At 39.8% G+C, this 24,899-nt stretch overlaps 1 protein-coding gene across 1 annotated transcript in view; it reads right to left on the bottom strand.

The window, feature by feature from the left end:
- The window catches only part of COBL (cordon-bleu WH2 repeat protein), a 226,790-nt gene that overhangs the window by 37,583 nt on the left and 164,308 nt on the right, over positions 1-24,899 (bottom strand). Inside the window, 2 exon segments of the mRNA XM_077808716.1 lie at positions 11,019-11,192; positions 14,828-14,957. Coding sequence (XP_077664842.1) covers positions 11,019-11,192; positions 14,828-14,957 — 304 coding nt within the window.

The following is a 24,899-nucleotide window of genomic DNA, read 5'->3' as shown; positions in this document are numbered from 1 at the left end:
GCTATAAATTTCAGATTTGTATTTCAAACGTCAGCCTTCAAGGTTTTGGTTCGGCCCATTATAGATATAGGAGGCCTATCCTGAAATTCAGATCCAGGTTGAGATTCCAGAAGAACACACATACACAGATAACATGGGAGGCGTGCTCAGTGCAGCGCTGCTAGTGATTGAGTACAGGAGTGTCTATATTTGGGTGTGTAGGAGAGCCTCCAAATTCAAATGTCAATTGGGCATGTTTTCAGTGCTTTCCAGTCAGTAAGGCTTTGCTAAGGAGGCAGGTAGGGGTACATTTTCCTTATTTTGAGAAGGGGGACAACCCTTAAAAATACAGAGTTCAGTTTCACATAGGACAAGCACTCATACAACTTCAGCCACCTTGCCCTTGTGTGTGTGGGACTGGGCTGAAGATCTCACACGAACAGAGTTCCATGAAAGAGTTCTAGTACTTCCTGCTTCCAGCTAGGCTGGAAAGTGTGAAATGTAAGTTTGTTCCACACTTCATAAATTAATCACACAGCCAGAGTCAAAGAACCAAATTCAGCTTTGGCAAAAGCATTCAAAATTTCAGAGAGTACAACGGAATTATGCCCTCTTATGCCAGGGCTGATTTTGACCCAGATCCTCCAGAGTCATATATTCTCTTTAATGCCACAGTAGTGGAACAGATGTACAAATAATGGAATATACAGGGGCCATTATGAAGGGTGGCTGTTTTTTCCTAAGCCAGTTTCATTTTCTGCAGAATTTTCTTAAACTGTGGGCAAGTGAAAGGATTTGTGATCAAATTTTAGGAACTGCTGACTGGATTTAGAGTATGTACAACAGGAATAGGTTTATGATGTCATCTTTTACATTCAAGGTGCATCAGAGTGCTATAGGGGATTCATTAGTGTTTGTACATACTTTGAAGACATAACATTCTGTATGGACTTAAGAATTGTTATGGGCCTTATGCTAAGCACTCTCAACACCCACTGACATTGCAGGATCATTTCCCTTATTATATCAGCATAGTATACTGAAAGCAAGTGGTAAAGCAATCTCTTTCTGGGTTGTGGATATAAAGACAGAGGACAATATCTTCCAAACAGTGAGTGGGCGATGTGTACACTAACCCCAGTTTTAGAGGGGTTACTGGAATAGGAAGGGTATTGTGCATATTTTCTTGTATAGTGTTTCTCCAGTACCAAATTATGTCACTAGTTGTAATTTTCAATGGTGGATTTATGTAGCCAGACAGGTGTTCTTGCTCTGCTATATGAGACATTTGCCTAAGAAATGTGTAATCAGTGGCAGTAGGTTTGGCTCTCTGTCCTGGAGCGGGGAGTTCACAGCTTTGTGATAAGCTTAGAAAACAGTAGTAACAACATGGAATAAGTTATGTTCTATCTTTTAAAATAACATGTATTTTAGTATGGAAAGTTAAATGGTACCTATTGCATGTACTAAATATATGTTGAGAGTCATGGCAGTGATCTGAAGCCAAGTTAGAAAGAGAGCACTACTGTCTTATATATACACACACAAGAACTGATTCTCATTTACACTAAGGCCCTTTTATACTGCTCTGGAAGTGCAAAAGGTCCTTAATGAGCTCTTGAATCATGGTATGCCTTTCTCTGCTAGAATGAATGGCTGGAAACTGAAGCTAGACAAATTCAGACTGGAAATAAGGTGTATATTTTTGACAGTGAGGATAAATTAAGCACTGGAACCATTTACCAAAGGTCATGGTGGATTCTCAATCACTAGTAATTTTTAAATCAAGACTGCCAGTTTTTCTAAAATATATGCTCTAGGAATTATTGTGGGGAGGTTCTATGGCCTGTGTTAATACAGGAGGTCAGACTAGATGATTACAATGGTTCCTTCTGACCTTGGAATCTATGAAGGTATCAATGTAATTAATGGGCACATCAGAATCAGGCCCACAGATTTCATTTTACATTGTCACCGCCCTCCCCATATATGGAGAGGCGACAGGCATATGATAAGTGTCACAGGCATATGTTACATAAATAAATATATCATATGCCTGTGCAATTTATCACAAACTAGGACTGGATCACAGACCCAGTAATCCACCTCCTCTGGTACTTATTCTAACTTTCCAAACCCCATGATGAGCTTCAAACAGTTGCCAAAATAAATAAATCAAGTATCAATCTACCAAAGAGCTGTTTCCTCCTCCTCCTCACAAATACTAAATTGGAGTTTTCTCCCCAAATGAGATCTGCTTGAGGCCCAGGTTGAGTAAGATTCAGTTCTGGGCTGGAGACAGATTTTCTACACATAATAATATAATGAATGTAAGGATTGGTATCTTGTAGCCCTACCACTGAAAAGGGATAATTTCTAGCTTTTCAAAGGGAAACACAGCTATCATTTCAATCTTTAGAAAGGCCTGAAAGACTGGACCTTAACACTGTGACATTATTATGTATAAAATATATTTTAGTGGTTTACAAAACCTGTTACTTTTTTCTCTTCCTTTGATCCTTGAGCAAATGAACTGACGGTTCACAGATTCATAGAATATAAAGCCAGATGGGACCACTGTGATCATCTTGTCTGACCTGCACAACACAGGGGATAAGAATTTCCCTGAATTAATTCCTCTTTGAATCAGAGTCTATCTTTTAGGGGAAAAAAACAATCAATTTAATTTAAAAATTAAAAATGGACAGTGATGGAGAACCCACCACAACCTTTGGTAATTGTTCCAACTTTTACAAGTGGAGGGATACTAAAATTGTCCCTAAAGACATTTGAAAAGTAAAACTCATGCTGATAAAAATCTTTCCACCACAGCACATCATCATGTATCACAACTCTCCTGAACACTCAGCTGAAAACCTGTCCTGTTCCTGTGCAGTTGTGCTTGCGGATCACAGGGAAGCTCTCTCCAGCCTCTCCTATACTTAGAGTACAGGGCAGTGCAGAATTTGGTTAGCTATCATATGTATAGTACTTTGTGACTTTGTCCTCACCCATAACTATTTCACATTTGGGGACAATGTATACCTTCAAATCAGCGGCACTGCTATGTGTACCCGCATGGCCCCAGAGTATGCCAACATTTTTATGGCTGACTTAGAACAATGCTTCCTCAGCTCTCGTCCCCTAACGCCCCTAATCTACTTGCGCTATATTGATGACATCTTCATCATCTGGACCCATGGAAAAGAAGCCCTTGAGGAATTCCACCATGATTTCAACAATTTCCATCCCAACATCAACCTCAGCCTGGACCAGTCCACAAAAGAGATCCACTTCCTGGACACTATGTGACCATCGCTTATTAGCACCGTAAACACCACCCTATACCGGAAACCTACTGACCGCTATTCCTACCTACATGCCTCCAGCTTTCACCCAGACCACATCACACGATCCATCGTCTACAGCCAAGCTCTACGATACAACCGCATTTGCTCCAACCCCTCAGACAGAGACAAACACCTACAAGAGCTCTATCAAGCATTCTTACAACTACAGTACCCACCTGTTGAAGTGAAGAAACAAATTGACAGAGCCAGAAGAATACCCAGAAAAGAAAAGGAGTACTTGTGGCACCTTAGAGACTAACCAATTTATTTGAGCGTAAGCTTTCGTGAGCTACAGCTGACTGCATCCGATGAAGTGAGCTGTAGCTCACGAAAGCCTATGCTCAAATAAATTGGTTAGTCTCTAAGGTGCCACAAGTACTCCTTTTCTTTTTGCGAATACAGACTAACACGGCTGTTACTCTGAAACCTGTCAAGAATACCCAGAAGTCACCTACTACAGGACAGGCCCAACAAAGAAAATAACAGAACGCCACTAGCCATCACCTTCAGCCCCCAACTAAAACCTCTCCAATGCATCCTCAAGGATCTACAACCTATCCTGAAGGATGACCCATCACTCTCACAAATCTTGGGAGACAGGCCAGCCCTTGCCTACAGACAACCCCCCAACCTGAAGCAAATACTCACCAGCAACTACACACCACAAAAACAGAACCACTAACCCAGGAACCTATCCTTGCAATAAAGCCCGTTGCCAACTGTGTCCACATATCTACCCAGGGGACACCACTATGGGGCCTAATCACATCAGCCACACTATCGGAGGCTCATTCACCTGCGCATCTACCAATGTGATATATGCCATCATGTGCCAGCAATGCCCCTCTGCCATGTACATTGGTCAAACTGGACAGTCTCTACGTAAAGAATAAATGGACACAAATCAGATGTCAAGACTTATAATATTCAAAAACCAGTCGGAGAACACTTCAATCTCTCTGGTCACTCGATCTCTGACCTAAAAGTCGCAATATTACAACAAAAAGACTTCAAAAACAGACTCCAGCAAGAGACGGCTGAATTGGAATTTGCAAACTGGATACAATTAACTTAGGCTTGAATAGAGACTGGGAGTGGATGGGTCATTACACAAAGTAAAACTATTTCCTCATGTTTATTCTCCCCCCCACATGCCCCACTGTTCCTCAGATGTTCTTGTTAACTGCTGGAAATGGCCCACCTTGATTATCACTACAAAAGGTTTTCTACCCTCCCCCCCCCAGCCCCTGCTCTCCTGCTGGTATTAGCTCATCTTAAGTGATCACTCTCCTTACAGTGTGTATGATAACACCCATTTTTTCATGTTCTGTGTGTATATAAATGTCCTCACTATATTTTCTACTGAATGCATCCGATGCAGTGAGCTGTAGCTCACGAAAGCTTATGCTTAAATAAATTGGTTAGTCTCTAAGGTGCCACAAGTCCTCCTTTTCTTTTTGCGAATACAGACTAACACGGCTGCTACTCTGAAACCTGTCATATAGGTAACACACATACACACACAAACAAAACTATGAGAGACTTGATAACAATCTGGGTTTGTGCCCTGACATAGTCATTACAGTAACATCGCGTACAAAATGTATTTCTCATAGTTTCTCTATTTATAAGAATTTATAGACAATATCTAGAAAGAGTCTCTTTCCTTTACCTTTGCTAAAGAACCCCCCCCCCCCACACACACACTGAACTATTTCTGATTGTTATGGAACTTTGAAAACATGGAAACTGTGGTATAACTCAATATTCATTTTTTAAAATTAACTTTTTACTAGTTTCACTAGGGGCCTATTGCATCCAAGGGACAACATGGGCTCCCTCTGGTTACAGTAACACCTGACGATTCCTATGGTGTTTCACCAAAGCCTAATCTGGAGTAGTAATGAATGCCTACAACTCTATTGAATGCAAAGTCGAATGGCACTTAGCATATCTCAAGACTAGATCCCTCATGATTTAAGTATCTCCCTATGGTCATTTTGGCACTGACTTTTCATATGTATTGGAATTCAAATCATAGACTTGTATTTTGATTTATAAACGATCCACATATTTCTCCCCTCCCTTCGTCAAATGAGTCCTTACATTTTCAAACACAGTTCTTTTAACCATCCCAAATTATTTGGCGCTGAAGGAAAATATCTGGCCAACTCTATTTGGTGGAGAAGCAAAATGCTGAATACCATTTCCCATTCATTTTTCAGCTTAGTATGCGCTGACAAACACACTTTGTTGGAATTCAATAGTCCTTGCAGTCAATTTGGTATTAGCTTGCCCATGTAATTCTCATTATGTTTCTACAGTCCTCATGGAATAATATGGGCAGCAAAACCAACCAATGTATACTTCCATCAATGCTAACCTAAGACGCTACCCTAGTGCAAAAAGGGCCTGCTCCTCCTCCCAGTGAAGTCAGTTGCCAAGCTCCCATTAACATCAATGGTTCAAGATAAAAGCCAAAATAGCTGTCATATGTTTCAAAGACACTGGGCTAAATTCTTGTTTTTAGCCAAAACTTTTTTGGTTTACTGTTGAAAACTTTTTTGTTTTTGGAAGTTTGTCTGGAAACAGAAAAGCTTTTAGTCAAAAAACCAAAAGTCTTCCACTGGAGATTTTTGTTTTTCAGGGTTCCAATTTCTAACCCAAAAAAACCCTGATTTTTTCTGAAGAATGCAGACACTTTCCAGGAAAATTTTTCTTTAGTTGAAAACCTAATTTTCAATTGAACAAAAATGTTGATGCAAAGTTTTTGACCAACCCTACTTAAAACATACCAGGCCCAACTCACAACTGCATTACTCTGGTTTTATACCAGTGGAACTCCAGGGATTTTAATCTAGTTACAAGCAGTGTAAAACTTCAGTAATAGAGACATTAGCTCAATGTTTTGGGAACATTTACAAAGTTTTGAAGAAAGGAGAATTACAATGAAACCTGCACAAAAGCCTCTTTTCTTAAGAGACTGCCCCAAAGTACCTCACAATATATTGAGTAAAATTGCGCTCTATATGTTTTTTTTAGAAGACTCTGCAGTATGTGTTGCTTCCTTGAGTGGGCTCCTAAAACAGGTACAACTGCACATATAATATTCACTTTATCCTTAAGGCCTGTCAAAACTCTCTCTCATCATATTCCACCCTCTTTGTACGAATACTCTGCTTGCTTTCTTTCTCCTCTTTTTGCATACCTGGAAAGGATCCAAAAGGCATATGATTTTGCTTAGGGTAGAATAAGAATTTTGTGTGATGTAAGTAAGAGTCACATTCTGCATCACACTCATTTAAATAACAAACATCTTAAACACCTGTTACCAATGAAGACAGAATAGGGTGTTGGGTGTGTGTGTTGTTTCAGCTCATAAACCCCATAGTTGCGATCCAGAATGAGTTAAAAAATGTGCTGGGGGGCCCTTTGCATGAACAAGTGTCCTCAGTGCAAAGAGTTTTAGGTGCGTGCGAGCCTACCAACAATTCATATTTTAACTATAATCCTCTGCGCATATTCCTTTTGGAAATGAAAAATGAAGACCTGCAGAATTTGATTTATCTTGAGCAAACGATGTTTTGAATCTTGTTACAGAAATATGACAAATACTTTAGTTTCCATAGTGTGATTATAGAATAAAGGAGAAATTAATCAAAGTAAGCATTAGTATGAAAAGTAAAAGTAGAGGCTAAGAATTAATGTACTTGGTACTTATCCTCAGTTTTCTGTTTAGGCCGGTTATAGGTCCGACAGACCTTTAAGATTTCTGTTTTTAACTCAGTAACTTGATAAGTGGCCAAGATATCAAAGGAATCTTGGACTTTAGGCCATGCTCACTTTCAGGTCTATCCAGGTGGCACAAAATAGCTTCAATAAAGGGAAAACATAAAATGCTTGGGAAAATGCAAAATGCAAGGCTTAGCCTGGTAGAAAAATGAGCAATTGTACTAGAACCTTTTCCATAAATTCGTAAAACAGGGTTGCATGTAAGAAAAAAAAAATCTGAAACACTGAATCAAATTAAATACTGACCCAAAGCAACAAGAATAATTTGTAAAGAAACAGACAGATGAATAGGGAATCTTTTTGATGGGGATACATATTTGTATAACAGAGGGTTCAGTTCTGGAAAATACACTTAACGAATGAGTGTGAAACAAAGCCAAACATAATCAATAATAATTAAATGAAGGTGTGCAAGTTCAAAAAGAAAGAAAGCCAAGGTTTCAGTCAGATAAAAGGAGCTCTTCTAGCAGGGAAGGAAGAAAGGCAATGGAAGAGTCAGGGTAGCAGAGGCAACGGAAGGCGTCAGAGGTATGAAGGTCACAGGATGAGGCAAGTTCGGTCAGACGTGCTTGGTGTGTGAAGGGAATGATGCACAACAATAAACTGTTGGGAAAAAAGTAAATGATAAAACATATAAACGTAAGTGAAGGCCAAAATGAAAGAATGGCTAGCATGCAAACTAACCTTCAGGATTAGATTTTTAAAAGAGCCAAATCCCATTGACATCCAATGGTATTTGGGTATGTAACTCCCATAGGCTCCTTTGAAAATCCTACCTGGATTCCTGGGGCCAAATTCATCACTGAAAAAGCAGGCTCAATTCCTCTGTAGTCAATGTAATAACATGCATAGATGCTCCAGGTGCACGGGACCTCTATTTTCATGGAGTGAATTTTAATGCCCATGGAAGGTGCTAGGCTGACAGTCTGGGAGTTCAAAATTATTTATTTACTCACAGGACAGACATGGCAGGAGGAGTGGCCAGACAAGCTTCCCTACACTACCCTTTCAATGCACCTTAACTATGTTCTAGGGACCACCTCTAGGAAGTGAGAGGGCAGCTCATTCTCTATGCTCATATAAATCTTAGCATCTATGCTGAGAATAAAAACTGGGACACTGATTAATTGCAACTGTTTTGGTGTATTTGTGATATCAACACCTAGCAAAACAGCCCACGGAGTAGCCCATTCATTTCGAGCTAATTTATATGTACGCAAATCTTTACATCTATGAAAAGATTGCTTCCACACGATGGATGTCTCCTGTTGTTTCTTCTTAAATTAACAAATTTCAGTCTTTAGAAACAGTCCTTAAAGGGCTGATAATACCAGATACCTCCACCTTAAATTACTGAATGGAGGTGCTTTAAGTTACTGAAAGGTGTTTGTAGAACTGTTCACGCTCACATGTGTTGTCATTTATGGTTATATGAGCTATGCCACTCAAGGTTTTCATTAAAAAAAAAAAAACAGCACATGGGATGGGAGGAAGCAGGCACCTTATCAACTCCCCGTTCTCCTCAAATAGAATTGAATTACTAGTCAGCAAGAAATATACATCTCGGTATGTTATCCATCTAATAAAATTGAAAAATAGGCTTGCGAAAAGAAACCCAAATGTTATGGTAATGGAGGATATTTGACTATTGTACTTGATTTTTGCATACAGTGCAAGTTTTGAGTCAAATTAGGATTTCAGTTTATGGGCTAGGTGCCCATAGTTACATTTTAGAGATCTCATACTGAACCCGGCCCTTGTTTCTGCTTGCTCCACCTGGCAGAAGGGTTACAACTACATCAATTACTCATCCTTACTGAGTAAAAACTCTTTTTGACTTCCCTGGTAATCCAGCCTGCGTAAGAGGCAAGAATGGATTTCAGGATCTGACCCAATAAGAAGTTGAAATATTTATCCTTTTTAAACTAACTTTTTAGTTCCCTATCGTATTTTTATTTTGTGGTCCATAACATGACAAAATAAAAAGGTAACATATAAAGGACACATGGGTAAGGCTGCTATTCAAATGGCCTGTTTCAAACCATTTTAAGAAAGCATACTGTAGTTTCAGCTCTAAGTACAGCATCCTCTACATGGCGTAATAGATAGCTTGTTAACAGCTCATTCATTAAGAACATACCAAATCACGGGGCAAAAATCAAACCCCATGCAACAGATGCAATAGAGTCTCCATTTGTGAACTACAGTCAAAACTCAACCAAACTCAGAATAACAGGTCACATAACAACTCGATTAATAAGTTAAGGAAGGAAAAAGGATCCTACAAATATATCATTTTAGACATGCATACAAAACATGTATCTGTGTCTAGGGGTGCAAATATTAACAAGAAAGCTCAGTTAATGACCATAAGATTAAAGAGCAAAAAACATGATAAAAATCAGAGGAGAATTGATTAAAATGCATTTGATTGCCAGAGTGGAGCAGAGGAGCATTGCAAAATATTGTAACGATAGGAAGTCAGTTGAAGCACAAATATTGATTAAAACAAGTCCAGAACAGATCTTTAAGAAGAGAACCACTGTGTACAAGCCAATGTATTGAACCAAAAATCAAATGACAACAAGAATTTTGTTCATACATGGGTAGGAATAAAATAGGTTAATCCACATTAATAGTTGTGTTTTCTAGTAGCAGAATCTTTGACATAGAGACTTTTTCGTCCCCCCCCCCACTTTATAAAACTTGACATTCTACTTCTCTTTACTTAAGATTGAACAATAATACATTGGGTTTAGCTAGTGGGCAACAAACCCCCTCCCCCAACATTTATACATTAGGTGTAGATAGGGTTGCCAGCCCTCCAGGACTGGCCCTCCAGGAATTAAAGGTTAATCTTTAATTAAAGATTATGCCATGTGATTAAATCTCCAGGAATACGACCAACCAAAATTGGCAACCCGAGGTGGAGAGCTACTTAGAGTATAATCTTTGCAATGAAAGCTTCCCAGAGAAGGATCTCAATGGGATTAGCAGAGATAACCACATGAATGGTAGCGTATCAAATAGGCTCTGATCCTGCAAGTTATTGCACCTGAGAAGACCCTGCACCTGTGTAGAGCCCTGCTGACTTTCATGGGGTGCTGTGTGTGTGTGTGTGTGTGCGGGGGGTTACCTATGCGGAGTCATTTTCAGGATCTGAGTCTTAGATCATGAACCAAGATTTGAAAACAGTCAAGTCTATATGATAACTCTGAAAATACAACCATGTTTCACACAAATAAGGAAGAATGCCACAACTATCACACTGCATTGTCTGATAAGAAGATTTCGCAAGGTAGAGAGTGCACTCGGGGCTAGCCAGGTGGGCATGGAAGATACACTATATATTAGGCGACATATCCTTAAATCAGCAAAGCTCCAGTGAAGTTATTGGAGCCATGCCGATACATATACATATTAAGGGGAGTAAACCTTTAACAGTACATGGTGGGTGTGATTGATTTTCTTGAAAGGGGGCTTCAGCTTGCAAAAGCTTGGGAAATGCTAGTCTGATAGATTACAGTGGCTGCTCAATAGTTTATTGCACCTGTATGTCTTTGGAGGGAGGGGGAGAACGCGCATGCAGAAACAAATCAAATATTAAACCACACATTTTTGTCTGAAATGAATGAAACTGCATGTTTTGACAGTCATATTTACACATCTCCAAATAAGAGCTAAGCCGCTGTAGCAATATTTTCTATAAGCAAATATTTCATTCGCCTCATATTAATTAATCATATGAATATAGTGCATTGAGCATTTCTAAAGAAGAGAGGCTGGAAAAGAAAAAACATGTATGTCTGGAGAACAGAGAGGAAAGTCTGGAAAAGCTATCCTTGACAGTAACCGCTAAAAGAATTGAAAAGCAAATACATAGATATTTAAACATACGTTGAGGTACCAGGTTTGTTGGTGCTGTAACATCGGGTGCTTCACTGTAATAGTCAGTTGGATCCATAATGTCTGTGTCAGGAGGAGGGTAAGGTGGGGGTGGGGGAATCACTAACTGGGGTGGACCACGTGTGTTGCCTCTAGGAGGCTTTTGTGGCACCTGTCGTCCATTACCTACAGGAGGATCAATTAGCTAGTTACTTTCTTGTCAAGTCAATTATTTTTAAGTTTCTTTTAAAACACACACACGTGTGTGTGTTCACCTGCTCCCCCAAACCATCCACTCTGTCTGAGTCTGATTCTGCTCTCAATCACACCAATGTAAACCATGAGAAAGTCGACAGAGATATGCTGGTGTTAAATTTAGGTACATGAGAGAAGAATCAGGCCCAATATATACATGTATATCACAGTCTATACACATCAATCAGCATAAATCTCAATTGCGGTTTTGAGAGATAATAAAACACACTAATTTAAAAACATTATACAGAAAATATCTTCATGAAGGTGGGTTTTTTTTAAAATTTGTTTCTCCCTTAGTCACATAGACTTTAAGGTCAGAAGGGACCATCATGATCATCTAGTCTGACCTCCTGCACATTTCAGGCCCCAGAGCCTCAACCACCCACTTCTGTAACAGACCCCTAACCTCTGGCTGAGTTACTGAACTCCTCAAATCATGATTTAAAGACTTCAAGTTACAGAGAATCCACCATTTACACTAGTTTAAACCTGCAAGTGACCCATACTGAAGAGGAAGGCGAAAATCCCCAGGGTCTCTTGGTCTGACACAGCCCACAGCTGTTGACTTATAGGATACTATGCAAAACTATTTCCATAACTCCTTGAGGAGGCAGGGGAATGGTGAAGGTTGGTATTTCTGAGTGGATGTGCTATTTGGGCTTTCATTTTCTTTCTGTAGTTTTTTTCTTTTTGGCTTTGACAGTGTGCAGAGGCTGCTGGTTTTGTTGCTGTTTGTATGATGGAGATTTCAACCTGTGTCAGAAATGCTGAGAGCCTCAGAACCATACTTAATTTAGTATCATGCATACTAAATGGAGTAAATGAGTGTCCTTTAAATTATTAGACATGTCAATAGATAGCAGCAGTGTCACACCCTGCATGCAGTTGGTGGTGGGTAAACCCTGGAAATGTTTGGTCTTGATAGAAGCCAGATCTCTTCTTTTGGAGTGAGACAAAAAGGCACGTGATAATTCATACGTCTGAAGAACATGCTCTCCATTTGTGATAGTGCTGGAGTCATACTAGGCTACCACTGACATTCTCTTGAAATCCAACAGGGCCCTGTGCCTTCTGACTGTATCTCAAACTTTCTTCTGTGTTTATGGGAAGGCTCCAGCCTAACCAAACCTTAAGTGGAATTATTGAACCACTGGAATAGCTCTGAGCTATCAATCAGCCAACTTCACCCAAGCCTCCCCAAAGGATTTAATTTTGGCACTGTGGGATGGATAAATCTTTAGACTTCTTCTTACAAGGCCTTCAAAGTGTCGTGTTGCATGCATTAGTGCAGCAGTGTGTAGTGGGAGCAAGAAGGTTGGAAAAGATTTAACTGAACAGGGTTTTCATAGGCTACATCCACCTATAAAGGTGCAAGGAACAATTTAATGCCCATAAAATGCTGAACTCCAGTGATGTTTTTGGCTGCTTTAAGAAAATTAGGCACAGCACTTTGGGGCCAGTATAAGTGATTTGGTGTTAAATATTTAATCTGACCTACTTGCCAGTTTGAGTGTTTTTTCCATGATTTTTAAATTCTGATTAGTATGGTCAGGGTGGGAGGAAGTATTTTAATCTGCCCCATCATGCTGCTGTCCATTTCCTGTAGCAATTTCTCTCTCTACAGTCTTGCTTTGTTCGCTCCTTCCTTTTTTGCTTCCTGACACAGCTGTGCTGTCTCATGGTTTTATAGTTAGCGTCCTAAAGGGAAACTGTTTTACCAAGCTTCGCTTATTGTAACATTGTTTGTGTGTCAATAATTATATTAATCTAAGACTGCAGCAGAAAATGAAAAATATATAGGAGATTATTATGCGATATATCCTTAAATCAGCAAAGCTCCATTGGAGCTATGCCGATTTACATCAACTAAGGGTCTGGCCAACAGACACCTATCTATATAGCTGTGGATAGAAATGAGCAATTCTGTTCTGTTTTCTTTCATCTGTAACCTTTCAAGCAGTGACATAAAATAAAATTAACATTAACAAAGTTAAAACACCAAATGTTATCAGTAATGACTTGTGTTTTTCAAGGGGAGGCATTGGGAACGACAGATTGTGACATCTGCAATAGTTAACAGGCAGCCAATTTTCTGAAAACGATTGTGTTATATTGCACAGTGATAGCATTCTCCTTTGAGAGTTTAAATAAGAGATGTCAATGGAGTCAAACATGTTACAGGATAATGGACTCCTGCTGCTACACAAATGGTGATGCATTAAATGTGAGCATTTACTGAAAATAAATGTTGAAACAAAGCCAAGAGGTTTCTTTCTAAAGTGTGAAGCATTTGTAACATTATCAATTATACATGACAGGCTGTTCATTTATGGTATCATATATGCATGTCTTCAGTGCTATGTGAAAATGCAGAGGTTGAAGGCACAACCTGGAGTGTACCAAGTGTATTGTAGCACATTTTAAATGATTCCCTTAATATACTGGATAATGAGTTCCAATGCATGTGGTTATTAACTCATATCTTTCAGAAATCAGTTTCTTATTTAAGGGAATAATCTTGGAGTTCTCACACAGACAAAACTCCCAGTGACCTGAAATATCTGGAGGGCTTTTTCTCAGTCTCTCTATCTGTGTGAGTGTAACTGGGCTATATCACATAAAACTGAAAACTATAATTTTCTTTAGTTTCTTGAGGTATATACGAAATTTATTTCAGAACCTATCAGTTCTTTTCTTGTACTAATTAGCTAAAGACTCTATTAATGCAGATTCATCACAAACAGGACCGAAGATAAGAACAAAACATACTCCACTGATGTAAAACCATCATGGGACACAGGAAAAAGTGTATTCAACAGTAGCAGGGGTGATGGCTTTGAAAACAATGGGGCAGACCTTAATCTGGTGTAAATTTGTCATCGCTCCATTGAAGGGAATGGAGCCATAACAACTGAAGTGTAAGACCATAAGAACAGCCATTCTGGGTCAGACCAAAGATCCATCTAGCCCTGTATCCTGTCTTCCGACAGTGGCCAATGCCAGAGGGAATGAACAGAACAGGTAATCATCCAGTGATCCATCCCCTGTCGCCCATTCATAGCTTCTGGCTCCCTGTCACCCATTCATAGCTTCTGGCAAAAGAAAAAACGTGTGGTGCTATGTCAATTTACATCACCTGAGAATCTCCCTCTGTCCATAGAAGTCACCCCTTCGGTCCAAACTCCATTCAACTGGGGCAGGGGAATGACAGGGAGCGCATCTTCAGAAGGGCATAGTGTTAGCCTAACTCTGTTTCCACTGAACTCAATGATGAAACTGACTTCAATGGGAGGAGAGCTGAGCAAAAGCGGAGCAGGATTTTCCAAAGCACCCTTAAGTGCTATGTGAAAACATTCTACTCACCCAAGTGGTATAATTCACCTTTTAAAACTTTGTGAACCTCAAACACTTAATTTCCAGACTTTCATTCTTTAGGATAAATATTTTTCCAGATTACATAGTTTCCAATGCAAGGGGCCATTTTAGGGAATCTTCAAACAGCAAGCAGAGCCATATAAAGCACATGCATTGGATTCGAGGCAGAAGAGAAGAGAAGCGCTTACCCATTGTGCTCTTCCTCTTGTCTTCCTTTTCTTCTGTTCTGTTTGGCATGACAGGAGCAGGAGGAGTTGGTGGTGGAGGGGCACGCCTCTTTTTTTTCTGAAAATCATTCTGTGATGCCCCTTGTGGAGTCTAGCAAAAAACAAATTGAAAAATCCACATGGTGAGGAATGTAATTTTAGGTTTCCTGCATTATCAGTAACAGAAATGCACAGCAGTTCACAGAATTTGTTTCTTACATAAATGTACTTTAGCTCAGAATATCACCATGATGCTTTGTAATGAAAGTCAGTCCAAAACTAAAAAGGGACATTATAAGGTAAAATTGGAAGAGAAGGGATGATACAGCGGCTCAGTGGAGAAGGAGTTCCAGCCTGCAAAAATGAAATGCGGGTGTACAAGCATATGTATTTATTGATCTTGGGAATTAGTGGGACAAATATTCCGAGATGCATGCTCCTGAAAGAGATGTGCATAAAATACCCAATCCAAAGCTCATTGATATCTGTCTATTGGCGTCTATAGCCTTGGGATTATGGTTAACTACTCGAAGTCGTTCATGCAGGGCCTGATTACCTCTCATTTTCCCTAATTTTCTTCTCACACTTACGTAAATTGGGAGCAATCCCAGTGAAGCCAATGGAGTTACACTGGTATACGTGTGAGAGGAATCAGACCTGCAAGTCCTACATTATGTGGCCAAGTGCCTATGTTGGACTGTTGCACTTTTCAAGCGAGCTTTTGAAGATTTGGCTGTATGAGGTGCTGAGGCTTCAAAATAAAGGCAACATGCTGAATGAAGTTGGTCAGTCATGACTTAAAAGCTTATTAGATCCTTTTACAAAAAAACAATTAACACAAGTGACTAGAGTGTTGTTGGATGGCACAACATTTTCTGCAGCGTATTGGAATACAGTTGTGTGTTTGCATGGCTCTATGTTATTCATGACCCTGAAAAATTTACTGGAAATGGGTTAGGCTGTTATATGTCTTCCATTTTGACTCTCTAAGTGAATAGAGTGTTTGTGAGGTACTAATAGCACGAGGCTGAGACAAGCTTAATATAGACAGCAGCTGTGGAAGCCTCCCATACATGCAGCCTTGCCTATGCACCTCCATCATCATTTGCAATACAGCTGCTATTCCTGTCCTGAAACTCTACTGAGCAGAAACTACGAAACACGCTGGGGGGGGGGGGGTTACATTTTTTCCAGAAGCTTTAATGAACACATATATTTATTGTGGAGGATGACAATATAGCGAACAATAACTTCACAATGCTAAAGGCTACTATCAAAGTTTCAGCTAAGCAATCGGATGTGAAAGCATCTTTCATAAGCATTCAGTGCATCCTGACAATATCTGGGATACATGACTGAGTTCCTAACAAGGTCTACGAAAGAGTAGTACCCAATTTGAACCAATCTTCTTCCACAGTGGCAGCAAAATACTTCCATATCAGCTCAAACATTACTGTGCTTTATGGTAAAGATCATGTGATAAAAATATGAAATCTCCACACAGGTGCAACCACACAAATAAATGCTAGCGAAAACATCTCCTAACACCACAAGCTTTGGTGTCTGGAAAGACCAGGAATAGTGCATGGAAAATTAGCAGAAGGAAAAAGTTTCTCTACATTAGTACTTTGTCTGGAGATCATTTTACTGATCCCTCTAGCAACTTTAAAATTAATAAAACATAGCGTTCCACTGCAATAAAGTTCAAGAAATTTTACATTTCCCCTGTTGTCTACAATATTTAAATCTGGTTTTTAGATGCTAAGAAAAGGTTATATAAGCCAGTGAAGACTGGTAACAAGTTGCATAGTTAAAGAAGGATCTGCATAATAGCAAACTATTATGCAATGGGAATCAGAGTGGTTTTTTTAAAACTATATGTAAAAATCTGTGAGCCAAACCCTGCAGACCTTAGGGCCCAATTCAGCAAAGCACCCGAGCGCGTGTTTAAAGTTAAGCACGTAGTTAAGTGCTTTGTTGAACTGGGACCTTAGTTCCTACTCTTTTTTTTTTTCCCCGGGGGGATGGGAGGGGAAGGGGAGAGGGAGGGGAAGACAATACATTAAAGTAAAAAGGAACTTTTCCTGGAGCACTCTTTGTGACTGGGGCTGTGGTGGAGGAGGTGCTGACAAAGCAAGTTCTACATCTGGGTGTAATGAAAGACATGCCAGGAGATGTTAAAAGGGCCATAGGGCAATGATGAATAGGGCCCAGTTTTCCTAACTGCTGGGGCCTCAACTCAGCCTAAACTGTGAAAATGGTGCTGGGCTCTCGCTGCTTGGAAATCAGCAAAAATGAAGGTTCTTCACTTAGAATTGAACTAACTGTTCTGATGATGATGTATGAACCATCGCTTAGGCACATCTATTGAACAAGTGAGAGAGGGTGTCATTTTTATTTCACCAGTGTTCTGCACACAACCCCAGTTTTTGGATGATTGCCATAAGCCCTGCTGAGAGATAAACTGCTGGGGGTTTTGTTCACAATTTGATAGTATAGATAATTTCAGCAAGGAAATATCTGGAAGCCATGCATTTATTAAATGGTACATTTTTATGAGAAAATTAGTAATAAATTGCCTACTAAGTAGCAGTTAAGTGATGAGCCATACAAATAAATCCAAAACATTAAAATAACAAATAGATACCATACATATAGATATATTAGATACAAACTACATTGTTATATAAATTAGATATATTAGATATAAATTAGATTGACTGATTAATTGACATACAAAAATTTTAAACTTGGAACTGATAAGTTTGCAGTTTGCCTGTCAACTCACTGATCACTTTGCACATGTGTTTTATCTCCATGTCCCACCTTCAATCTCTTTCAGTCTTTTTATATTGTGAACTATTTCAGAGAGGCACGATGTTTTCCTGAAAGTTTGTACAGTTCCATCTAGAATGCTACCACTGCATAAAGAAATCACCACCACCAAAGATCCTGAGCCAGAGAACTCCTGTCCTTGGTTCCAATCTAACTGAACCTGGGCAGCGACAGACCACCCTACTCCTTCATTACTGCCAGCTAGTGACTGGTTATCACAGAAGTAGTGAAGGCCTAGCTTACAAAGGGCTCTGTCTACCAATACTACATTATTAATAAAACAGAGGCAGAAATTTCTTCCCACCTGGGAGGTAAATGAATAATAACTTTAAAAATAATTAAGTATTGCAAATAAGCAAAAGGTATAAATAGTTTAGAGAAAATTCTGTGCTCTGTCAACTCAGCATTTGAATGTAAAACTGTTGCTGAAGCTTGAAACTGGTTTCAAATGCAAGTATGCCACCAAGGTAATTTGCTGAATGAATACTTAGGGGCAGTAGGCACCTATTCTGTATTCATAAGAAATTCATTTACAATTGAAGAAGCTATTTTGAGCTTTGAACATGTACCTTTTAATTCTACACAAAATAAGAAATGGAGTTAATAACTATTGCACTGTGTGGATGTGAGGGCACATGACTGTGTGCAGTGGTCCTTTATTTGGAAAGTATTATACCCTGTATGCACAGTGTGCCTGACTTGCATTCAGTTGACAAATAGCTGTATCATGACAAATAGAAACAGACAGGATCTAGAAGAGTTGTAATGAGTGGCTGTGACGCATCACAGTAAATGTACCCTAGATTTGAAAATATAGGTTGGAATTTTGGTGGAATAAGAAAGCCCTAAACTAACTGGTGTTACTGCTAAAGTGGCTCCTGTATCTTTTTCAACATCTGCTATTCTGCAGTCCTAAAATTCAGAGTGTCCAACATGGCATCTCCCAATGCAAGGCAATTTCCATCATCAAAACAGAAAAGTGACAATGCATCAAGATAAAAAATAAATAAATAAGTTAAAAATAAATTCTTGCACTTACAGTGGCAAATTTACCATCTCTTTATTCTAATGTCCACTGAGTTACATTTACCATTTTTCATCCAACAATCTCAAAGTGCTGAGCAGATGGTTGACATTTTTATAAAGCAAACGTTCAGACTTCAAGTTATAGCTGTATCATCGTAAGAAAGAACATAACCATAAGAAAAAGTGGTAAATTTGAAACATACATCGCCTGGGACATCTATTTACCAGTAACTCCATTATATTACATATAGTAAATATATGTGCATATATACACTTCTGTCTAAAGTTTAAGGTAGGGTGAAGTTAGCTATAATTAGAGGCCAAGATTTTCAAAAGTGACTAGTCATTTTGAGGACTCAATTTTTGGGTGCCTAATGCTGGACACTCTAAAATGATCTGATTTACAGAGACACTCAGCACTCAGAGGTGTCAAGTTGGGCATCCAAAAACGGAGGCAATAAAATTCATTTGTCACTTTTGAAAATCAATAGAGTTATTCCAGATTTACACAGGGGTCATTGAAGTTAAAAAATGAGCTCTTTAGAAACAGGTTCTATCTCCTTTGTCATGAACTGACTGCAATTGAGAGAAATTCAATAAAAGGCCAATCTCAAGGAAAGTCCTATCAGCCAATATATCTGATGGTTTTGAAGGGGCTAACGTACAGCAGACAGTCCAATCTTTAACTGAATGTGGGAAACTCTGTGTCCACTCTAGTGTGCTCAACATGCTTTTGTTTTCCTGAAGGAGGAGCTAGACTGAGGACCATTAATATTATATTTTCTTGTCCACGTCTATTGCGTTTGTGGCGGAATCAAGCAGCAATCAGACATTTAGACAGAAATAAGTTACTGTATTTTATAATGGCATTTTAGATCACTGCTAAGAGAAAATAAATGACCTCTGTAACTCCATCTTTCAGGATACTATCTTACAAAAAAGGGCCAAAATTAAAGGGGGGGCTGAGACCTGAAATTCAAATCTGAATCTGAAATGTCCCCAAAATTCAGTAAGGTTTGGATCCGAGGATTTGGCTTGGGCATTATGGAGAAATCCAGGAAGGCAGGATACGGATTTGAACTTTCTCAACATCTGAGGGTGGCTGGATGCAGGGTTTCTGTTTGGGATCATTTTTAATCATCACCTATTCCACAGGATGTTCTACCAGCATGTAGCAGCTTTCATGTTCACTCTGTGTTCCCGCATGCAAAGCAGCCATTTCTACTGCTATGAAGAAAACTGGGCAGACTGGTGGAAGAGAGATAAAATAATAATAGAAGCCTTGAGAACCAAAGGGGAGAGTAGGATAACAGAATTTTCCTCTGTAAATGATAAAGATCCTTTGGCACTTGGTGAAGAACTCGCATGTGAAAGGCATTAGCTTGATGCATCGCATTCCTCAAAGATGTATTACTTCCTACTCTACCAAGAGGAAAGAATCCTCTGCAGATAGCAGCTTATTTTCAGCTTGCATACTTATTTACCAGTGACACTTGCTTTCAGGTCTGAACTTAGATAGATGTGTAGAGGCACAAACAACCTGAATGTTACAGAAAAAGGAAAAAAAAAAAAAAGCAAATGCACCAACCATTTCAATAATGAAGGCTTAGTCAACTACGCAAAAATATTGCTTCTCTTATCCTGTTGGCTAAGTGCAATGAACTCACAAACACACCATAAAGAAGATGAAAAGCTTGTTTAAAACTAGCAATGCTATACATATATAAAGAGTGTCTAGTTCAAGACTGGGTCATAAAAATTGTTAGATTTACCAAGGCTGACATTAAAGAACCACTTCTATCTAGGAGGCTAAACATAAATGGCAAAAAACACAAAGAACATTGTGTTTCTTTTTTGCAATCGTATATACCAAAACAATAGAACTTGAAAATCATTTGTTATGGCTGGCTGCTTCTTTTATAAAGAAATCAAGCCTTAACAATATTATCTGAAGTGATTTCCCATCCAAACTTTGTTATAAGAGCCCCTTACTGAGTGCAACAGCTTATTTTGCTGTTCTCAGCACTTGTGTTTCACTTTTGCGGCATTTTTAAGAAAGCTTGATGAGATGATTAGGTGAGTTTCTGGTTATGCAACAAATAAATAATGAGCAATGTTAACTTCAGGACATGTTTTTAAAATGTTCTTTGAGTACAGGCTGCTACCATAAAACTGAACTAAAATAGTCCTTTGTGACCTAAATCTGACAAATACTGTTCACCCCTTCTGCGTCCTTTATTGGTGAGACCACACAAGATGCAAAAGGCGATTTTCTATTAAATTCATGTCACTGGCTCATGTATTACTTTGGAAAAAGTTTACAGTATTACAGACAAAGCATTTGAGGAACATGGTGAGTGCATTTTACTTTTGTGAGAGTTCAAACTTGAATTACATTTTTGGCCTAGAGATGAGATTTCGGTAGATACTAAAAACTAAAAGTGTATTACATCATTTTTTCTTGGCATTATTTGTATCAAAGTGGTTGGGAAAGGGAGTCCTATCTGGCTAAAACCTGAGAGTTTCATTCAATAGCATTCTAGTGGGCACATTATGGACATCAGCAATTGACAGGAACAGGTTATGTAGATATGGTACAGAGGGACATATCCATATAGAACACAACCCGAAAGGGATAATGAACTTTCTCACACGAAATAAACAAACAACAACAAGTTCAAAAGTCAGAAGATTATCAAGCAAGCTTTCAACTCGAGCATTAGCTCTATCCCTTAAATTTTGCCCGTGCTCTGCCTACAGGCCAGGTACTCCCATCGTGCTTGTCCAATTTTCACCGTCACCCTTTCCAATACATCCCCAATATTCCTGCCAACACTCACTATGCTGGTCTGCCGAATGCCAGCCACTCCATATTCACAGGCCAAAGACCTAACTCTCTCCAAACCTATCCTCAGTGAACACCTGAGCATGAGAAAGGTGTCGGCAAGATGGGTGCCCAGAACATGGAGTACTGATCAGAACAGAATACAACCTGACATTTCCAGGCAACTTCTGGAGTGCTTTCAAGTAAACCCAGAAAAATTCTTGAGTGGGATTGCAACTCAGGATGAGACATAGATTTCCCATCCAGCCTATTCACCAGATTTGGCTCCCTCAGGCCAAGTCTACACCAGGGGAGGGATCAATCTAAGTTACACAACGTCAGCTACGTGAATAACACAGCTGAAGTCGACGTACTTAGATCTCCTTACCGCGATGTCTTCACTGCAGTAAGTTGACGGCTGATGCTCCCCCATCAACTCTGCCTGCGCCTCTCGCTCCGTTGGAGTACTGGAGTCAACAGGAGAGCGCTTGGCGGTTGACCCCCGCTGGATTGATTGCTGCCCGTCGATCCAGCGGGTAATGTAGACAAGCCCTCAGTTTTCTACCTGCTCCCTAAGTTGAAGGAAGACCTTTGTGGGAAGAGTTTCAGTGACAATGAGATGATTGAAGCAGTCCATGGGTTTCTAGACATACAAGACAAGGACTTCTACAAGATAGACATAATCAAGCTGCAGCTGTATTGGACCAAGTGCACTGATATCAAGGGAGACTTATTGAAAAAAAACAAATAACTGAATGCAAATGATGCTTTTTTCTTTGTCAGGCTAGAAACTTTCTGAACGCCACTTGTACTCCTAACACGCAGGCCTGCTCTACGCTGGGGGAGGGGGGGAGCGGCGGGGGGATAGATCTAAGATACTCAACTTCAGCTACTAGAATAGCGTAGCTGAAGTAGATGTACCTTAGATCGACTTAGAATCACCTACTTCGCGTCCTTGTGGCGTGGGATCGACAGCCGTCGCTCCCCAGTCGACTCCGCTTCCGCCTCTCATCCTGGTGGAGTTCCAGAGTCGACAGCAGAGCGATTGGGGATCGATTTACCACGTCTACACTAGACACGATAAATCGATCCCCGATAGATCGATCACTGCCTGCTGATCCGGCGGGTAGTGTAGACGTGGCCACACATACAGGTTATCCTATTTAGGTGAATGAGTGACTAAGACCTTGCAGGGCAAGTTATCGCTGGTGAGATGTGTTTGCCTTCCAGCTCTCACTCCCTCTCCTTTCCCTCTTTTCTGTAATGTTTCCTCCTTTATTCTTTGTTATTTTATTGACTGCTCTCATCTTTGCTGTTTTTCCAGTTTTTAATTGTTTGTGTGATGCACTACCCACCATACTGGAGAAGGTCCAGCGGGTGTTTGATAGACAACTATTTTTTGTATTTTACAGATTCATGTACCTGGACAAAAAGGAGAATGCACATTTACTAAATCATGTACTGACTATGGGCCACATTCTGCCCCCCTTAGTTATGCTGAGCTGTACCTGACAGAGTAGCCATATTCTCTGATTTCAGCCAGCCAGACTTTGATACTCTTACTTGCATGTATTTCTATCGGCCTACTTGGGACAGTGGGAGTGGCCTTTTAAGTAAAGTCAGGAGCCAGCCTACCTGTGACAGGCTCCTGTAAGGGAGAATGAGCCAGCTCATCCCTACCTGGAGGCAACTCAATCCTTACATAATTGATTGGCAGTTGTTTAGCTAATGACTTCAATAAAAGATTACTAGGACTCAGCCAGGCTCAAGGAGAGAGGAAGTGTCTGAAGAGAGCAGCCCCCAAGAGAGCTCATTAGAGCAAGGAGCCGGGATGCTGTGCTCCCAGAGAGAGCAGCTCTCTAGAGAGGACAGCAACAGCAGCAGGACAGAAACCAAGGGACTGCAGCTGGCTGGAGAAAAGTGGCTACAGCTGAGGGCTGCCATGGATTAAGGTAGAGATTGAACTGGAACAGACAACTGCAGGCCCCAACGAGGAAGGCTGTGCACCCTTCAGCCTTGCCAAGAGGGGCCGCGACTAAGCAACTCAGGCCCCCAGGAAGAGGGGTATGAAACTTCAGAATTCAGGGGAGAGATTTTTTATATCTAATTTATTTACATTTAATAAAGTAAAATCCAAACAGGGGAATTTTGTTTTACACCCTTTTGGACCATATGGAATTCTTAGGAGACTCCGAGGCAGCCAGCAGTGGGCATTACAGGGAGTAAGATCCTACACAGTGTAAGGAGGAGAGGCAAATCCTAGCCCGGTGAAAACCTTCCTAGTTAATATTCTAACTGGGCAAACAATTGTACATTCAGGGAATACATATCAGACCATCCTGTCTTTCTTCTCTTCCACAAGGAACACAAGCAAATCTTGAAATAGGAAGAATGAATTTATAGCAAGCCCTGCTCATAAAAGATATGCTTTATTTGCCTTGTTAATTAGGTTCAAACTCTTGGCATAACAATAACTCTACTGATGCTTCTATAGCATTGTGTGAAAGTTAAATGGTAGAATGGTGGGGTTTTTCTTCTTTGTAAGGTTTTCACTGTGATTTTGTATACCACTTACTGCCTATGAGAAGAAAATGTTTTGAACCAAGCAGGAGCCATTTTAAAGAAATCAACAGCACAGAGATAAATCTTTAAGCTGCAGAAAGGAGACATAAATCTGTCTGTTCAGCTTGGTGATATAGAAGCTGCTCCACCCAGCTGAGCTTGCATTTTCACAGAACAGCAGACCCTTCACTCTGCCTAAATCTAACAGCCTTAGGAAGTCCCAGTTTGACTTTAATATATCCTTCACACTATTTATTCACATGTCTAATACATCCAGGACAGGTCATGCATTATTAGATTTTCCTTTGGCATACAATGACTGAGAAACCAGATTTTGGGAACCTCTCAAAGAAACAGCACCGAGTAATTTTATGAGGGCTGATCACACTAAGTTGTACTGTGTAGTGTTTCTGGCAAATACTGAATTCCTCCCTTCACACCCCATAGAATAATGTGACTAGAAATTGAATTTATGTGACTGAATTCCACATGTACTGCATGCATAAAGTCAGTATAGTCTGATATTTCTTTGAGTAGCTCCCAAAATATGGTCATTGTGTTACAGGAGATCATTTCAGTGGTGGGACATTTTAGTAGTGTTCTCTGATCCCTAATGTAACACAACAAAAATCATTACTTTGTGGCTCTATTGAGATATTCAGAAACATGGTACATGGAAACAGTTTTAGGCTGACCTTTGAACACGATATTCTATAAAGTAGTTGTAATTTACCATGGAAAATTATCCATAGATTTAATGTGGATTCTACTCTGATCGATGCCAGTACAGTCCCTTTGAATGGGCAC

This window comes from Eretmochelys imbricata, chromosome 2 (assembly GCF_965152235.1).
Source record: "Eretmochelys imbricata isolate rEreImb1 chromosome 2, rEreImb1.hap1, whole genome shotgun sequence".
NCBI classification, from domain to species: Eukaryota; Metazoa; Chordata; order Testudines; family Cheloniidae; genus Eretmochelys; species Eretmochelys imbricata.
Note: the sequence above shows the minus strand (reverse complement) of the source record. Positions and strands in the feature narration are given on the sequence as shown.